We start from the raw sequence: 19467 nt of genomic DNA on the forward strand, positions 1-19467 counted from the left end.
CCATTGTAGTAGGTCTACGTGACCAGATTACGCTTACTCATTCGAAGCTCCCCAATTTCCTCACGATGGTGGGTTGCCTCCAGCCCTATACACAGGCTGAAAATTTCCGGAGACTGAACCAGGGATCGAACCCATGCCATCCTGCAGCCGCCGTCCAAAGCAAGGTGCCTTAGACCGGAAAGCCATGGTGGAGGACTCATTTCATAATCACCCATGGCAAAATAGCCCATTAAGAGCCTACCTACCATCTGTCGGCCACACTCCCACCTGATCCTACCCACTCACTGACCCGAGGTGCGAGATCATCCAACCAGTTGTGGTCACCACAACGAACCCCCAGTCATTTTGTAGTTTCCGTGACCGGGTCATGCAACTCATTCATAGCTCCCCAATTTCCTCACAACGGGGAGCTTTCCGCAGGAGACTCGAACCTGCATGCATCCCTTAGCTGGAGCCAAAAGCATGATGCCTTAGACTGCATGGCCAGTCACATTTCATATCTCCCTTAAAAAAAAATATGTTGAATATCTGTCATTGATATTTGAAAATCTTGTTTTATCAGTGTCAGCCAAAATTTCATATCAGTTCATCCATAATATATCACCAGCTAAATGCTTGTTTTTTTCATATCTGCTCTTCTTGTTAGAAATGAGTTGATGATGTTATCCTGTTCTATACATGTTAAAGCATCACATTCTGAAGCAATATATCTGGATATTAAGTGGTGTGAATTATCAATAATGAAATGTTTGTGCAAATCTTGTAACGTATTCAAAATCCACATAAATCTAACTTCAATCAGATCTCCTGAAAAGTTAATGCAGATGGACATACGACAAAATAGTAATCAGCTGGTGATATATCTCCTACTTATGTGGAAGCTTAATAAATAATTGCAGGCTTGTAAATGTAGTTTAATGTAAAAGTTGCAGTGTAGAATAGCAGAAGAATCACATCTTATGCAAGAACTATATGAAATTACTTTTCTAAAGTCATCATATGTCATTTTATTTCAGATTGGAATCGTAGGTCGATCTGGAGCAGGGAAGTCCTCATTGATGAAGGCATTGTTTCGGATGATTGAGGTGGAAGGGGAAATAAGGATTGATGGGGTTGATATTAAGAAGGTCGGGCTACATGATCTTCGGCGAAGGCTCTCCATCATTCCTCAGGAACCAATCTTATTCACAGGATCTCTGCGAAGGAACTTAGATCCTCACAATGAATTTTCTGATGAGACTCTTGTCACTGCTCTAAAACAGGTGAGTGGAGTTTATTCTTGTATTGAAAATGCTGGAAGTACGAGGGTCATACCAAAAGTAATGAGCATTTATTTTTTGCGGGCCAATCTGTAACAGCAGAAGAATGAGTGTAGTGTATGGCATCTGTTGTGTATGTTTAACTGTTGTAAGAAAACAGTAGCTTTCGTCACAAGACAACAGTAGCTTTCATCATGTGACTAGTATTACTCTTAATAAAATGGCAGATAACCACATTTTGTTTTGACAGCATGCTGTTATTGAATTTCTCCTTAACCCGCGATCACATTTTTATAAGATGACATAAACAGCATTATTAGAGAGACCATTGTTGTGGAAATAATGTTGTCAGAGCAACTGATTATGTTATATATTTTTTTTATTTACATTTGTGCATTATTTAGTCAATACATCTATCCTGTTTCTAGTGAGTTTTCGTACCTATATGTTCTTGTCATGTTAATAGAAAATTTGAAAAGTGTCGAAGTGATTTTATATGATATCTGATTTCTGGAGATCAGGTGGAACTACCTCAGATGAACATGCGCTTTTTGTTAACGCTGAGACTTGTTGGCTTCGACGATGTATACTACGCTATTTGAAAACAAATAAACATTTTGAAACAAAAATGAAATGATTAAGAAGGGTTATAATAAACAGATCATTACAAGTACAAAGAATAAATTTTAAAAAATTAAAATTTGATGTAATATGCCTGGAAAGCAAGGGTGAACACTGTGCTCACCCGCAACCGGCAATGTGACTACAGCGAGCATGACCGATCCCGAGTTAAAGAGGAAATCCTAACTGCAGAAATTCATCAGAGACTTTTGTGTACCTATGGAAATGAATGCATCGATGCTAGGAGTGTTAGAAGATGGGTGAAACATTTTAAAGGTGGGAATACGAGCATCCAAGATCAGCTTTGTAGCAGTCGCCCTTGTATAGTATCAACTGAATGCAAGGAGGAGGCTGGGAAGATTTTCTTGAGCCTGTGCAAACCATTAATTCTGCTTGTTATATGTAGACACTGTATAAGCTCTATCATGAATTGTGTGATAAATGTCCTGGAAGAAAGATCATCCTCCAGCATGGCAATGATCGGACCCACTCAGTTCTCTTCACAGCAGAAGAAATTGACGAAATCGGGTGGGAAGTTCTTCTACACCCTTCCTACTGCCCTGATCTGCAACCATCAGATTACCATGTGTGTTGCTTTGTGAAGGATCAGATGCAAGGCCAAAATTATGAGACAGTGGAGGCAATTCAGAAAGAAGTGCATCAGTGCCTTCAACAGGCTGGAACAGAGTTCTCTTATATTAAAACTTCCAGAACAGTGGGAAAATATGTACAAAGAAGTTGAGATTATTTGGGAAAGTATATGAAAGACTGTATATTAAGGTTATGTGCTTGGTTTTTCAATAATATATCATGACAATTTATTTATAAATGTTGCTCATTACTTTTGGTATGGCCCTATGTGATTGATTTCTTAACTGATAGTCCTTATCTGTCAATAAGAAAACAAACCCCCTGTTACAATCAGCCCATTGAGAACCAAGGCCTGCCTAGCAGTTCTTCATTGGGCGATGAAAGCTTAGTGCATCGAGTCACTTTGCTGCTGTTTTCTGGCTTTTGAGATCAGAGTTCACTAGTGTTGCTTACAAATAGCTCTCTAATTGTCCTTACGATGCTGGGTCAACGTCGAAATTTTGAAGCTCTCACCTGGGATCAAACCCAGGACCATGTGCACCAAAGGTAAGAGTGCCAATCATTAGGATATATGGGAGCTCTAATATTGCAATGAAGTATTATAAAATTAATTTAATATATAATTCTTTACGTGTCACATATTTTCTGTCTCACAATCATCAAGGTTGATCTGGTTAAAAATCATCTAACTTTGTCAATATTCGAGGTAAAAAAAATACGATTTTTGACTCTGTGACTTACTTTAAAAATTCTGATATTTTGTTATCCTGAATAAATAAATTAGGTGATTTTCCCTATCACTTTTATTGGTCTTTCTATCACATATTTTTTTTGTTTATGTTCAGTATTTCAAATGTTTCAAGCAGTTCTTCATCAGGTGAGATTAAAGAATGATAATTCTGATATTAGGATTATCACAGGGTGGTTTTCATCCTTCCCTATTTTTCATTCCAAATATGTGCCCAAATAGCAATAAATGTGGGGAAAATCACATATTATTTATTTGTTATAAAGGTGTTAAGTTATCTTTTAATTTTGTTATTGTCCTTATAAAAGCAATATCCATGTGTATACACACTGCTACAGAGTGTTTCAAAAGTCATGCAACCCAAACTTATAACATGAAAATTGTAAGAGATATTTACACAGGCTTTTCTGCATTATAAAACCTCATCCATTGAGATATTTTTGAATGCTTACTATTATCAGTTTACTCCCTACAAAAAATTCTATAAATTAATAATTTGCGGAAGTCAGCTTTGAAATTTTCCAGAATGCCACTGTTGTGTGAGAAAAATATGTACCAAAATTTGGACAGTCTAATATGTGGGTTAGTTGAAAGGGTCACATTTTAAGGGCATATCACCTTAGATGGCAACACTAGCAGGTTGAAATATTGTCAACAGATGAAGGCAACATGTACTTAAATATTGGCCATACATTATTCCCCATTTCTGGCCATACTGTATAATCGTTTTTGTTGAGTCTGTGTTACCATTTTTTCAATTACAATGTCTAAGGATTATTTCACACTAAAACCTCCAAGCATGTCACTTGAGGATTTCACCAATCAAATGCAGGCTTGTGCAGCTGTCACTTCAGTGTGAAATCTCAAGTTTAATTTCTTGCATCTTTAGTAATGTCCAGAGCATTATCCTGTACACACACATGCACAGAGTGAGAGATACACCTATAGATATGTAGGCTGAGCCAGGGGTGCCTATCCCCCCAAATGCCTATGACACACTCCCCCCAAAATGGGTAGAACATACCACCCTTTATGCCGAATTATTTGCTCAAATTTTTTTCTTCAGACAAAATTTGCGGAACAGTCTAACAGAGACATTTTTAAGCAATATGTGTTTACTTTAGGTATTGTTTACAATGTAGACAATTGCATGTTTATTGTATATTACTTGACATTGATTGAAATAACATTTTACACAAATGGTAATAATTTCTGACGATGTTGCAGCAAGCTTATTGATAATTTCCTCAATTGGCTGCAGTCTTAAAATATTGGACTCACAGGATGGAATTAAGGTAGACATTAACCACTTATCAGCCATACACGAGCACAGTCTGTTTTTAATGGCTCTAATTACACTCATTTTGCATTCTGCAGAGCAATTTGTCAACTTATTTTATATAATACCTGCAATTTGGAAAGGTCGAAAACTGGAGAACAACACGGTATGGTTTAAGAAATCCATTCTTAACCCATTTCTGCAGATCCATACCTTATTCAGAACCCATCGTGACGTGTGTACCTGAACTTTCTATCATTCTCAATCTCATCTTCCCCATCACGATTAACCACAAAGTAAAAAAGCGACGTTAAATAACTCAATATTAATAATGTTTTCCATTGCAAAGCTTCAGAAACACTTTACAATCAAACCATGTGAACAGGAAGGATAGCATAAAAAAAAACTTTAAAAATAATTGCCTGTCGTGTTTTCGTGTCTCACGAGGCTGATTTTGTTAACCTGGTCCTGAACCTTAAGCATTTTTGTCATTGGTGTAATTTTGCCAAGGCCCACTTCCAAATTTAACTTCCACAGTTTTGTACTTTATGGGAAGATTATTTTTAGTTTTATATTCATGTTTAAGTTCATAGTTTTTTTTCCACTTATCTTGGTGATGAATGGTATTACACATGTACTCCATACACATGTATTTGAACTGTCTTGTAAGACCCTTTGGAATGAATGTTCACCTGTTCACCTTTGAATTACATAGTCAATAAAAGTAAGCTGTAGACAACGAAAACTGAGAGTATTATACAATTATCCAGTAGCACAGGAACACAACAAACGAACAGTTATAGCAGCGATTGGGTTCCAAAATTAGGGGAGCAAAGTGCTCAAACTAAGGGGGGGGGGGGAGGACAGTTTACTTTCCCTTAGTACATTAGGTTTAGCATAGTGCAGGGGCAAAAATTGCAAAAAATGGGGGGGAACATTTCGCCCACACCCTCTCCCCCCCAATCTCCACCACTGCAAGCAAAACAAATCGTGCCTGAAATCATCCAACACTAAGACTGAAGTCTGCAGTGCCTGAAAAACACCAGACATTGCTTACCACTGGCCGAGATGCCAACAATCGAAAGGTGCCAAATATTCGAAACCTTTCATTGCAAGATAGAAAAAGCACAGTTCATTCATGTTTCCTAACACAAACATAAAAAACTGCCTTGGTTCACTGCCATTGTTAATGTACTGAACCTTATTTTTAACATATTGTCTGCTTGAATATGCAAACAGCGCATTCGCCCTCTTCCAAACTGATTTGGTTTGATTTGATGTTTTAAGTCCACTTTATGCACAGTAAGGTAAATCAAGACTGGACCTACAACTTAAAGTGGGATCCGAACCACTATGTGCCTCCACTGGGTATCGAACCTGGGACCCCTTGATTACAAGGCAATGACGCTACCAGTGTGCCATCGGGGAGGCCTCTTCCAAACTGATTCTAAAGGCATAAGTGGTGGTGCTTCATTTCAACTCCATCGCTGCGATTAGCCACAGTTAGGTAGAGAAACTGTACATAATAACCATAACTAAAAGTCAATAACAAGTCAATCAAATGAAACGATCGCCCCATTTTTGTGTGAAGATATGTAGAAATGGTAGCTAAACTATAAAATTGTGTCCCCCCAAAAATTCCCATAATGCAGGCGCATCATGAATCCCCCTGTTGGCACCCCTGGGCTGAGCCGATACCCATACTGATACTAACAATACCCACCAATACGGATGTTTGTAAATTGTAACAATTAAAAGTTGTTCAAAATATTGCGAGTATTCCACTCCAGTTATAAGCATCAATTTACGAGAGTTTTGCTTAAAGTATTCAAAAATTACATCAGAATGTAAGAACACCTTTTAATATATGAATACACAAGAAGTGATAATTTATCTGTATACCTATTTATTTAGTTTGATTAATTTCGGTGGCTACTGTCACCATCCGCATTGAAACTTGTAGTAGTCCATTTCGCAGGCTGTTAGGCTGATGGCCGCTAGGTGTGTTGTTGTTGCTGGCCTGTCTGTTGTGTTGTCTGCTGTTATACCTGTTATTTAATCACAAAATGCAGTTTTTCACATAATATTAGTACAATATCAATGGAAAGTTCGAATTTTTCATAACTTTTTGGATAATTAGAATCTGCAAAAATGGAGCATGGTAAATGAAATCCAATTGATACCTTCTGATACATTAAAAGTCCAGGAATTGTAAATAAATTCAATTCTCATCCGGGAGAGAGAATCAGCAAGTATAAATAGATTCTGGAACATAAAGATCCATTTTATTTTAAAAGTATTTCAATTTGGTCCAGGAGCCTTTTATCCAGATCAATTTAACTACAGTCCAGTAACCTTTTTTCCAGATCAGTTTAAATAGGGTCCAATTTCCGTATTGAAATGAAACCGTACACAACTTGGACCGAATGTAACTTGTGTGAGAAAAAAAAGGTTCCAGTCATCTTACGGAACCAATTAGAATGTATGGGTTCCTGGATCTATAACTATCACAGGGTTGTTAAAGATTCAGGAATTGTAAATACAAGGCTCATTCAATATATAACCAGAAATATGTTGTAACAAATATTTATTACAATCACCAAAAGAACTATAGTACTATGTTTCAACATAGTCTCCCCCGTAGTTCAATACACCTATGCCAGCACTTGATAAGAGCACTGATTCCATAGGAAGAAAATTATTTTGGACACGTGGGTAACCACTCATGCACCGCTGACTGGACTTTGTTATCATTCTGGAACCTCAATCCACTTAATGCATCTTTCAGTGGGCCAAAGGTGTGAAAATTGGAAGGTGCGAGATCGGGCAAATATGGAGGGTGGGGTAAGCACTCAAACTTTAGGTTCTCGATGGTAGACAATGTGACACTGGCAGTGTGTGGTCTCGTATTGTCATGGATAAAAAGCACACCAGTGGACACTAGACCACGTCATCTCTGCAGAATGGCGGCCTCTTGTGGTCCCAAAACAAAGTCAACATGACCTTTCTGGCACTCCATTGAGCATACACCTTCGTCTTCTTCATTGTTGTCCTCTTTTGTTCTGGTTCATAGAAATGAACCCAACTTTCATCTCCAGTGACAATACGATGAGGAAATTCCTCACCGGCAGCTTCATAACGGCGCAAAAGCTCCCAGCACACATCAACAAGTCTCTCCTTCATTTCCGGTGTCACAAGTTTCAGAACCCACCTCGCACACACTTTCTTGAACCTCAGTATGTCATGACTGATATGGTGGGCTGATCCTACACTTGTTTCCATCTGGGAAGCAATTTTACTGAAGTAATACGCCGGTTGTCTCATATCAAGTCCTCCACTTGAGCAATGTTGCTTTCCGTGACTGCAGTGACAAAGCAACCTGGATGCAGAGAATCTTCAACACTGGTTATGCCCTGTTTGAACTTCTCAGCCCACTCGTACACTTGTGATCAACTCAAACAGTTGTCACCGTACTGAACTGTCATGCGGCGATTAATTTCTATCGGTTTCATGCCTTCACTCAACAGAAATCTCACGACAATTTACTCCTGTAAGGGTGCAGCCATCTTGTGTAACTGTTTCCCAGTGTTCCATGCACGAGGCAGGCATGCCAGCCCCAGCTATGAATAGCTTACAGATGCCTTCACAAAATAGCAAACATATAACAATCGTGGTCGTATTTTAGATTTTTTATACTATTTTTCTGGTTATTTATTGAATGCACCTTGTAAATTCAATTATCGTCCGGGAGAGAAAATCAGCAAGTATAAATGGGTTCTAGACTGTAAAGAACCTTTTTTTGTTGAAAGTGTTTCAGTTCGATCCAGGAACCTTTTTTCCAGATGAGTTTAATACAGTCGAGGAACCTTTTCTCCGTGTCCATTTAAAGTTCAAAGTTCCATATTTAAATGAAACAACTGTTAACTTGGACCGGATTTAAATTCTGCGGGAAAAAAAGTTTCAGTTCTGTTGTGGAACCCACTGGTATAGACTCAGCTATAATAATATTAATAATAATAATAATAATAATAACAGGGTGTGTGTATTGCACTGTCTTGTCTCTATTTTGCAGGTGGGGCTCCAAGATGCCTCTCAAGAAATTCTGTCGATGGAAGTTGCCGAGGGTGGCGTCAATTTTAGTCTTGGGGAGAAGCAGCTGATGTGTTTAGGTCGAGCCATTGTGCGGAACAACAAGATACTGGTCTGTGATGAAGCCACGGCCAGTATTGATCCTGAGTTAGTATTATTATTACTACTATTTCCATTGTTTGACTTAACTTGTTCTATTCTCGCTCCAGGTGCTGAAATCTAGCTATGGCTCTGCTTATGAGACCTCTAGGGCATGAGGAGGTGGTGTGAGTGGTGTGATCAGTACAATGATTCTGCCACCTTGACCCCTCGAACTTAACACCCGTATACCCATTGATGAGAAGATGGGTGATTTACCACTGCACCATTGCAGTTCTTCTTTTATAATCATTATAATCATGCAGCCAGCTTTTATAACTTTCAAAGGCAAATTGCATTGTATTGTTTACTTGATCTCTTTGATATTGTTATTTGAAGTTTATTTATTCGCTGATTCTGTGAGCATTGTTTACATTCATTCCGTTTGTGTGTATTATGAAATGTAAAGTAAATGTACAACACCTCACACACAAGGAGTATTCAGTGAAACTATTATTACGTGTTCTTCAAGAAATGGGCAGTTAAAAGAGAACTTAAAATGCAGGAAGTGTAAAATCTGGAAAAGCATCATCATCATTTTTTTGTTACATTGAGACTGGAAATATTAAATATGTAATGTTGGAAAATGTACTGTTTCTCTTCAGTGTTTTTGTTGTTATTATTATCGTCGTCATTGTAATCATTTTTTATTTCAGAACTGACCATTTCATTCAAACAACAATCCGTAAAATCTTCAAAGATTGCACCATGTTAACAATAGCCCATCGTTTATACACAGTGATGGATGCAGATAGGATTATTGTTATGGATGCCGGGAAGAATGTGGTAAGTTAATATTTTTCTGGAATGTTTAACCATTCTTTGAATGTTAGTAACAATGGTTCTAAATCAGCATGCAATGTTAATTGGACATTATCCACTGTAGAGTGCTTTAAATTATAATTGTTCTAACACTGTGTTTTGAGAGAGCACCTCTTCTTTTGTCTTCAGGGCAACAAATTTATTTTTGATGGTGGTGAGGATCGAACCTACAACAGACCTGTGATTTTACTACAACTCCAGTGCAGCCTGCAGTAGTTAGTTAGCACATTGGCATCTGGAAGGGGGTGGGCAATAAGGGGGTATGTTCCCCTCACCTGGAAAATGGATGTTACCATAAACTTATATATTACACACATATATTTCATTTCAGTCACAGCAATTTTTGTTAATTTATTGGAAGGGAGTTGCAGGAAGCTGATAACTTCAATCTGAAGAAGTTTTTTTTTTGTTTTTTTTGAAGGGCAATACTGTTATGAGGGAAAATATGCCTCGTTTGCCCCACCCTTGCATGCCCCTTCCTGGAAAAAGTCCTACAGACCTCCATGCTAATGTTTAACCATGTTACTGTATTATCTTCTATTGCATTCACAATGAGTCTGGCTAAAAACAATGACTATGGGTTTAAACCAAACTTATTGATATTTGAATCAATAAGTTTTTCCTTGAATAAATATGTTTTATTGATTGAAGATTTCTAAGAAAAATAGAACGTGCAGTTTATATTCAAGACAGAAATACAGTCTAAGCCTGAACAAACAGTCGATTTGAATAATGGCAGAAAGTCACTAAAATCAATAGGGAATTAAGTAATATTTTATACACAAAAAGATAATTTTTATTATTTTGTAGAAAGAACTGATCTAATATTATATAATCAGTGCAACCTGTCTCCAGTGGAATCAATAATTAGTAATTGTGCTCTAGTCCTTGGATCAGTTTGTTGTTTCAAAAATAAGTTAAAAACTATTTGGTAAATGTATATTGGTAACAAATTATGAATTTGACCTAAAATAAAACCACAGTCTGAACCTTGACATCTCAGAAATTGATAATTTTTGGTGCAGTGGTAGTACCAGTAAAGTTGACAAAAATTGCCAAATTTCAGATTTTTTTGGCCCACTTCTTTCTTATCTTGAATTTTTTATGTTTTCGGCTGTCTTCTAATCCGGCCTGTCAGCCTACACCTGAGTGGTGCGGCTGCCACATGTGGGTTTTCAGTTACACCCTTGTTTTCTGTTAGGGTTCCAACTTCCTTAGCCTATCTTGAGCCCCCTAGGCCCAAAAGGTAGTGGGGGCAAATACTTATATGGTGGTGTTTATTCGCCATGACACAAGGCTATCGATGGGTATCTGTGGTATTTGCTGAGTATGTGAATGTCACTGGACACCCTCTACACCCTGATAGCCTTGCCGCCTCGGTCCAGTACTGGTATTTGGGTTTTCCCTTATTCGCAGCTCCCCCTCATATCTGAGGGAGGTTCATTATCTGCCACCTGTGACCCCATCCATCAGCTGAGGCTCATCCTGGATACTGGATACTGTATGTACTTTTTAATTTAACCCCTTAAGCAGGGAGCCCGAGTTGTGCTCGGGCATTTGAATTTGGTAGCTTTTTGTGCATTTCAGATCCAGTCAATGTTCCCATACCAGGGAATTATTTTCTTTAAATGGATATACAGTAGTACATACATAGATACATATCGTTTTGTACAGTTTTGTACAGTTTGCATCAATGTTTGTGTGTTCATTCATCTTTCTCTCATTTACAAGACATGTAATGTTATAATGTTGTCCAGAGCCATGTGCCCTCTGGGACAGGGGCGGACTGGGGGTATGCTGAACTGGGTACTAAGATTCAACATACGATTTACTTTAAATTATGTGTGCAGTAGTTTCAATTCAAATTTAGGTTTAAGTAGCACACCACAGTCTCACTCTCTCTCTCTCTCTCTCTCTCTCTCTCTCTCTCTCTCTCTCTCTCTCTCTCTCTCTCTCTCTCTCTCTCTCTCTCTATCTATCTATCTGTCTGTCTGTCTGTCTGTTTGTCTATGTCAAAAACAACTGCGCATCGGATTCCGCATAGTGTACACAACAATACCCGAGAACAATTCGCATTACCCGATCTGAAGTTGGAATAAACTTTCCTGCCCGAACCTAGCTCGGGCAACCCGCTTAACGTTACACATTGCAACCCCGAACACAACTCGGCAAACCTGCTTGTAACTCAATTTATAAAATCGAAACACAGACTTAAGGGGTTTTAATTAACATTTTTGGATAGGATTGGAATCACACAGATCCTTATATTATTAATATTTGTGTGTGTGTGTATGTGTGGAGGGGGGGGGAGAGGTCATGTCTTCTCACCTTAGTCTGTTGGTCATACACGTGAATGCCCTTTTTACAGGTTGGAGGGGCCAGTGTTGCTTGTCACTTGTAATTTGTAGCTTATCACTAGTCATTTCGGTCTGAAAGTTCCCCAAGCTGTCTAAGAGAGTGGCTGTGAGCAGTGATGCAACCACATAAAGTGGAAGGGGGAGTTTTACCATCCTCCCCTCCAACCTTGGACAGAAATCAATTCAAGGGGGGCAATCATTGATGGTCAAGGGCACCTGCAAGGGGACACAGAGGAGCAATTGCCCACCCCCCTACATTTCATTTTTTTTTTTTCAAATAAAAATACATTTCGTAAAATTTTCTTGCTCGCTTCATTCACAAATTTTGCTTTTCTTAGTCTTATCAAGTTCAGAGCCATAGCTAGGAGGCTGCGGGAGTCAGTTCTGGGCACCAAATGATCTAAGTGAAAAACATTGTAATAGGGAGAATGCCATGGCTCCTTGTGAAATTACTTGTGCCCTATTAAATCAATATTGTTTTCAGTTTGCAAAAAAATGGATCTAAAAATTTTCTTGCTTGCTTCACTCACAATGTATATTTGTTTCCTGTAATGCATTGTAAATTACGAGAGAGAAGTAAGACTTCTCTTAATTGCTTAAATGCATGAACAATTATTTGGAAGAAAAGGAGCATGTACATTTAAGAAAATATTTATATATTTTTTTGCTCTTTGTTTTTATGAGGTGGATGAATTGATTATGTATATGTTGTGTGTATATATATTGGGGGCAGTCCGTGATGTCTACATCAAGGGAAGCAAATGTCATAAGTAATGAAAACACATAATAATAATAATAAAACAACAACAAACATTTTTCAGTCTCATTTGAAAGTTAATTCAATCCGCCCCTCCTTCTTTATGAATTTTTCTATCACTAGAGTGTAGAATTCCTCTTCATTTTTCGTATATTTCAGTTTCACAAGCTTCTTCTCAATAGCAGACACTGACACATTCGCAAGTCCTTTCCTGCAGTAACTGTGAATTTGGCAAAGTGCTGAAAAAGAACTTTAAACACTAGTGCTAGACTCCAGAATCATTGACACCAACACACGTCTGCTATTCTTCAACATTTATTGTGCATAACTGCACTATAATAGTACTTTTTCACTATTATTAACATCATTATTATAATAATAATAATTATTATTATTTAATCTATTTCTGAGAATGTATTTCAGTCTTCAAGTGTCTTGTTTAATACTACTATGCTCCCAAGTGTTTATTGAAATAGTCATAAACTATCCTATTTCTATAAAAATCTAAATCAACCTCGCACCAATTCTGAGGACCCAAAGTGACCATTTTTCCTTAAAATTGCTAATCTTACACATTTGTACGGGTTTGCCGGTCAAATAGCGAGATCCAGATGTTAGTTGATTTTTTTTCGGCATTCTGGATCATTGTGTATTGATACGGATTAAAATGACGAACAGATCAATTTGCTTTAGTTCTTGAACCTCGTAAATCAGTCAGTGATCTACCACCAGAAATAATCTCCAACTTATCTCCAAAACTTCTCGTGCTCAGTCCCTGGATGAAGCGAGTTTCCCACCAGAATGAGCTGTGTGGATTCATTCCCTTCTGGTCAATTGGACCATAGTAATTTAGTCAACCTGTGAAGTATGATTATTGAACGTATCTGTTTGATACAAATTCCACAAATAACACAAATGAAATTGACTGGAATAACTCGCACCAAAAAATTAGTTCTAAATCAATGAAAAAACATTGCAATACAAATATTTTTAGGCAGATTAGCTTGGAAGAAATGAGGAGGCTGGAATGAGTGATGCAGATGCATTCAGTTTGCCGAAAATCTTCGAAGCATGTCCGTGTCTGGCCCGAGTGCTCCTCAAGTGTCATAAAACATGCCGAGCGTTTCTTATTTTGCATCGCTCCATGTTGCATGTCGAGAGTTATACATGTTATGTATTAAAGAAATTTAGTGCTTGCATGTTGCATATGTATTTTCTTATTTTGCATAGCTCCATGTTGCATGTCGAAAGTTATACATGTTATGTGTGGAAAAAGAATTATATTCTAATGCACTTATTTACTGTCTTTCGAATATACAGTTTGTGTGCTTGTTTTCCATTATTAATGTGAAATTGAACGTTTACAAAAAATATTTCAAATCCTTTGTTCCATCACAAATGCTTTAGCACAAACTTCTTTGCATAATTTACGAGAATAATAACATCTTTTATACCACTACTCCTGCTGATGCTTCTTCTTCTACTTCTGCTGCTGCTGCTGATACTACTACTATACTACTACTAGATGATGATGTTTATGCTGGTACTTGCCCCCCCCCCCCAACAAAATTTCATGGTTGCGACTCTGACTGTCAGAGTGAATGAACGAATGCCAAATTTAATAAACACAGAAAATGATTGCAATTATGGAGCTCGTGTTTTTTCAAGCTGTAATTAAATACATCCTTATTTTTCTGGTAGTAATTCTGTGGATGCTTTTCTCATGCAGGAATTTGACAGTCCCCACATACTTTTGAAAGATCGTGACAGTTACCTATCGAGATTGGTCTATGAGACAGAAGCCTCCATGGTTGCACAACTGAAATCAATGGCAAAAATGGTGAGTTTGATGTATCTATCTGTAATTGAATCAGTCAAGTGAACAACGTTGCAGCCAACAGTTTTGCAGAGAAAATATATTAAATTGGAGATAAAATCTTTTTTTTCCTTCTAGAATATAGTAGTGATACATTTTATGAAGAGATTGAAGAGTTTTCTGTACCATGGAACCACTGCTGATTGTTTTGCTATTTCTGTACGTTGTTCATATGACACCTTCAATTGTTCTTGAGATCTATTCTACTGCTATATCATGTGAATGCATGTATTGTCCACCCTGTTATGGCAGATAGTGGGAATTTTCATATTTTCGATATTTAGCATAGCTTTTCTGCCACTTGTCACGCACCATGGCCATGCGGTCTTTGGCTCCATTTTGAGGAGGTTCGAGTCTCTTGGTGGAAGCATAACAGCTTTTCTCCAGAGATTTCAGCCTGTGTATGGGACCGGTGGTAACCCACCAGTGTGAGAAAATTGGAAAGCTATGAATGAGTAGCGTAACCCAGTCACGGAAACCTACAACAACTGGGGGTTTGTTGTGCTGACCACACCTCACCCTGTAACTAGTTGAATGATCTCTCACCTCGGCATGTGGGAGTGAAGCTGGCAGGCTGTAAGTAGGCTCTGGCCCTCACAAACTGTTCTGCCATGGCTTGTTTCTGCCACTTTTGGCTAATTGCAGGAATGAGGGTGAACTATGATTATGTAAATGAACACCTACAATGAACACTAGGGATGGGACGATATGAAATTTTGGCCGATACCGATAAAGTACCGATATAAAATTTACCGATACCGATAACCGATCCGATATAAAATTAGAAATGGTCCTGGAAGAACCTGAAATTCATTGACCTTAAAAAAAATGTGTGTTTCAAAGTGACTGCAGTGCAAGAGAAATTGCGTATTTAGACATTTACTTTTTAAAAAAGTAGAGCATGGAGATTATCCATAAAAATTACAACATAAATGGCAGAATTTTGCACTAAACTATCGGATATTTATCGATATATCGGATCGGTAAAATAATCGGTAATTTTACCGATAAACCAATACACCGATATGCCTATATCGGCCGATACCGATACAGTTTTGATTAATCGGTTCCATCCCTATTGAACACCCATGCCCAGGATGGGACTTATCATGCATGACCACTATGCCAGCTCTACTGATGGTAGGAAGGAGGTAGATGAGGAAGGAGTATATCAATAGGATGCTGATGTGACACCATGCAGAAAATATACATATATTGCTGATGGGAATTTTGGAGTGCCTTAACATGAGAAGAAGTTCTTTAACCTCTGGCATTTGCCACTTCGTTTAACAAAATAAATAGCATGCTATGGCACAGTAGTACATATTAAGAAGCTACCACCTGGGCTGCCCCTCCTTCCCCCTCCCTCCTTCCCATAAGAGTGATATTCTGTGACTCTTCCCATGAATTAACATGAAAATGGTTGAGACTGAAGGCAATCGAAGCTCATTAATCTATTAACCTCCCTCTAAATGCATGAGCTGAAGAAAATATTTTTAAAAAATTTAAGAGGATGATAAACAGCATATAACAATACATTTTGAATATTGGAAAGGTCACAATTTATAACTATTTGTCCAGAGCAATGTTTTTTTTTCTCAGTCTATACATTTCAGTGTGAAATTAATCAGTGAAAATCTTGTCAGCCTACCTGGTCCATAATATCTGAGCATTTACCATTCTTCTGTGTTTATGTCATATGCTGTTATGCCACATGCATGTACTAAGTTTAGGGTTGGCTATGTTTCATAAGTGAAAATCCAGCATGCCAGTGATCAAGAGCCTGTTGGGGAGGCAAGAGGGAGTTTGAGCCCACAAAGCAGTATGTATGTAATTATTATGAACTATAAACTGAAATTGCCATAGGATTCTGAAGATGGTAAGGTATTTCAGAAACGATTTTCAAGGATGCAGAGGAAAATGAAAACACTGCCTTGTAGCCTAATTTTTGAAGGCAGGTTTTTGCAACGAAAGTAACAGAAATTCAAGATTTAAAAAGCATTTCACAAAAACCATTTTGCACCTGACATAATATATTTCTCTCTAGGAATGTAATTACCATATTTGCCGGCATATAAGACACACTATTTACCCTTTACAAATAGGTATGAAAGACAGGGTGCATCTTATACGTCAATATTCAGTTTTTAGAGTACGGGAACTCAGATTCTGAGTTAGAAGAGGTTTCAAGTGACTTTTGATTTAGCTCTGGAGATGAATGACTTGGTTTTGATTAAGAAGATTAAAATGTATTCTTTCCTAGTTAGATTAGAGAAGTTATTTGTTGAAAGTAGACGTAACATATTGCTTTATATTTGAAATACTGTCAATTAATTTTAATATTCAGTGATCCTCAAAAATGTGCACAAAAAATGGGGCATGTCTTATATGCCAGTGCATCTTATATGTGGGCAAATACGGTATTAAATAACAAAATTCACGAAAGTATAGCCTTAATCATTTATGCCTTCCCACCCTATTCCGGGACATTTATGCATCCCAAAAAAAACTTTCCGGGACACCTGGACACTTCCGCCATTGTCAAAGTCACCATTGCGGAACTGTCCTGGAAAATGCAGGACGTACAGCACCCTGTTAAGTTCTGAAGCATATCCCTTATTCTGAACATGTGACGAGGCAGCAGAGCTGATATTGTGGCAGATATTTACAGTTCCCCTTTCCTTTCCCACATGACTCCCTAATATCAAATTAGTGTAAACTAATTTATAAGTATTCTTTAAAGTTTGCATAGCCACTATTGGGTATTAAAAAATAATATAGTACTTAATAGTATTCTTTTCTGTATTGTAATACTAATTTATAAGCTGTGGGGATTTTTTTAAAAAAACTTGGTTGAATCTTACTTTTGCTAACTCTGAAGCAGAGAACTCCATTCAGTTTTTTTAGAAATAAGCTGAGGAAATATTTGAATTTTGATAATTTTCGTTTTTTGTGTATGTTGACATCTTAATGCCAGACTTTATTTTCTGTGTACGCAAGTGTTCCTAATTTAAACTCTATTTTCAGTGAACACTAGTGTTTCTTGTTTACAAACTAACTTTCCTCTTTTTGTTACTAATTATCAGAACTTAACTATTTCTATATTAATTCAGCAACATGAAGAAATCAATCATCTAAATTTAAATAATCTTGCCAAAGTGGCAACATGCTATACAACTTGAAATCCAAATACTGAAAATAGGCAAAATCGTGGGTATCAGTTGAGTGGCAGTTTTGATAGTGTTTCGAGAGGAATGAGCAGGGTGGTTGAAAAGCTTAGATCTCATAATCCATAGATTTACCCTCACAGTAGAACAATACAACACTGTATTGTAATAAATATGAAAGACTCTTTTTATTAAGCTTTGAAAGATAGGAAATTGAGAATCATAATCTCACTAAATACCAGATTTTTACCAATTTGAATATGCCAATTTTGGTCGATATGTGTACATCAGAAATATACTTCATTGTGTCAATGCTTTGTGCAGTAGGATGCACAAGTATTGCTTGGCAAATTGTCCATGACCTTTTTTTATTTGTTTTTTCTCTTGGCATGTGTGTATAAGGAATGGGTTTTTATGTATGCTTATGCCGAGATTGTCAACAGCTTGTTTGGTGTTTTGTTTCAATTCTTGAAGCTCTCATTTCATAACAGGAAGAGACTAGACATGGTGATGGGCAATTTGCATGTTAATACTTATGGATCCCACTCTACCATGTGATATTTGTTCATAGTGAAGTACAATATATGGAAAATCCAATATACGTTGAAAATTGCATAAAATATTGCAACCCACAAAAATTATAACAAAATGGCAGAATTTTGCACTGAATTATAAGCTGTTTATTGCATTGGTAAAATAATCAATAATTTTACCAAAAAACCAATATGCCTATATCGGCCGTTACTGATAGAGTATTGATTAATCTGCCCCATCCCTTCAAATAATCCATAACCTAACATACTGAATAGTTAAGTGAAAATTGTGGATCACCCAGGTATTGGACTTGAATCTTTGACAATCTCTGCCAATTCTCTATCACTAAGATTACTCACAATTAATGTATCTTCCAGCCATAATAAATATATCTTCTGGTGCATATGTTATTGCACATATTTAGTACAGCTGAGGAATATTTATCCACCATTATTAAATTGTGGAGGCATGGTGGTCTAGTTGGTGGGGTACTTGAGTAGCACACGGGAGATCCAGGTTTGATTCCTGGGGTGGGTGATCTGAGGTCAGGATTTTTCCAGCCTTGTTCCTGCATAAACCGGCTCTGAGGTTCACCCAGCCTCAATTAAATGGGTACCTGGGGGTAAATGCAGCTGGAGCATCGTGCTGATCACATCACCTCCAAAATGGCTGAGATCAATAGAATATGTGGGGCCTTACCCCCACATCCTCCTATATATGCCTTATGGCATGGTGCAAAGTGCATGGGGAACTTTACCTGAACCTTATTATTAAACTGCAGTACTCACATCTATTGTAATACTATATTTAAATTAAATTAGAAACATTTAGGTTAAACTATGTCATAAGTTACATGTAGTTGAGCAAACCAGGTACTAATTATGGATATCCTCTTGCATTCCAGCATTATTTCAAAAGTCATCCAGCCAGTTAGATCATTTTACAAATTTTTGGGGAGAATTTTCATGTATTGAGCTATTTTTTTTATTTATTACATTTGTGCAATTAAGGAAACTGTTCTTCTTATACATTGAAAATTTTCCATGAAATAAAAGCTTTAAATATTATTTTGTACAATTGCTTATTGTAGTTATTGTATGTTTCATAATCAAAATGTGAAATGAAATGGAAATAACCTTGAATTAGTCACTAAGGCCACCACAATAAACGAAAGTGATTAGAAAAATTCTGTGTTGTAGCACTGATGTGTGCAGTCACTGGAGAAAAAA

General features: G+C 37.3%; 1 protein-coding gene across 1 annotated transcript in view; it reads left to right on the top strand.

The window, feature by feature from the left end:
• LOC145994405 (ATP-binding cassette sub-family C member 4-like) overlaps positions 1–19250 on the top strand; it is a 123802-nt gene extending 104552 nt beyond the window's left edge. Inside the window, exons 21-25 of the mRNA XM_083130528.1 lie at positions 1017–1262; positions 8571–8734; positions 9382–9511; positions 14391–14501; positions 19143–19250. Coding sequence (XP_082986654.1) covers positions 1017–1262; positions 8571–8734; positions 9382–9511; positions 14391–14501; positions 19143–19172 — 681 coding nt within the window. The 3' untranslated portion in view covers positions 19173–19250. The remainder of the gene's footprint in view (positions 1–1016; positions 1263–8570; positions 8735–9381; positions 9512–14390; positions 14502–19142) is intronic.
• Positions 19251–19467: the final 217 nt, after the last annotated feature.

The sequence above is a fragment of the Lepisma saccharinum genome, chromosome 10 (assembly GCF_977018435.1).
Source record: "Lepisma saccharinum chromosome 10, izLepSacc3.1, whole genome shotgun sequence".
NCBI classification, from domain to species: domain Eukaryota; kingdom Metazoa; phylum Arthropoda; class Insecta; order Zygentoma; family Lepismatidae; genus Lepisma; species Lepisma saccharinum.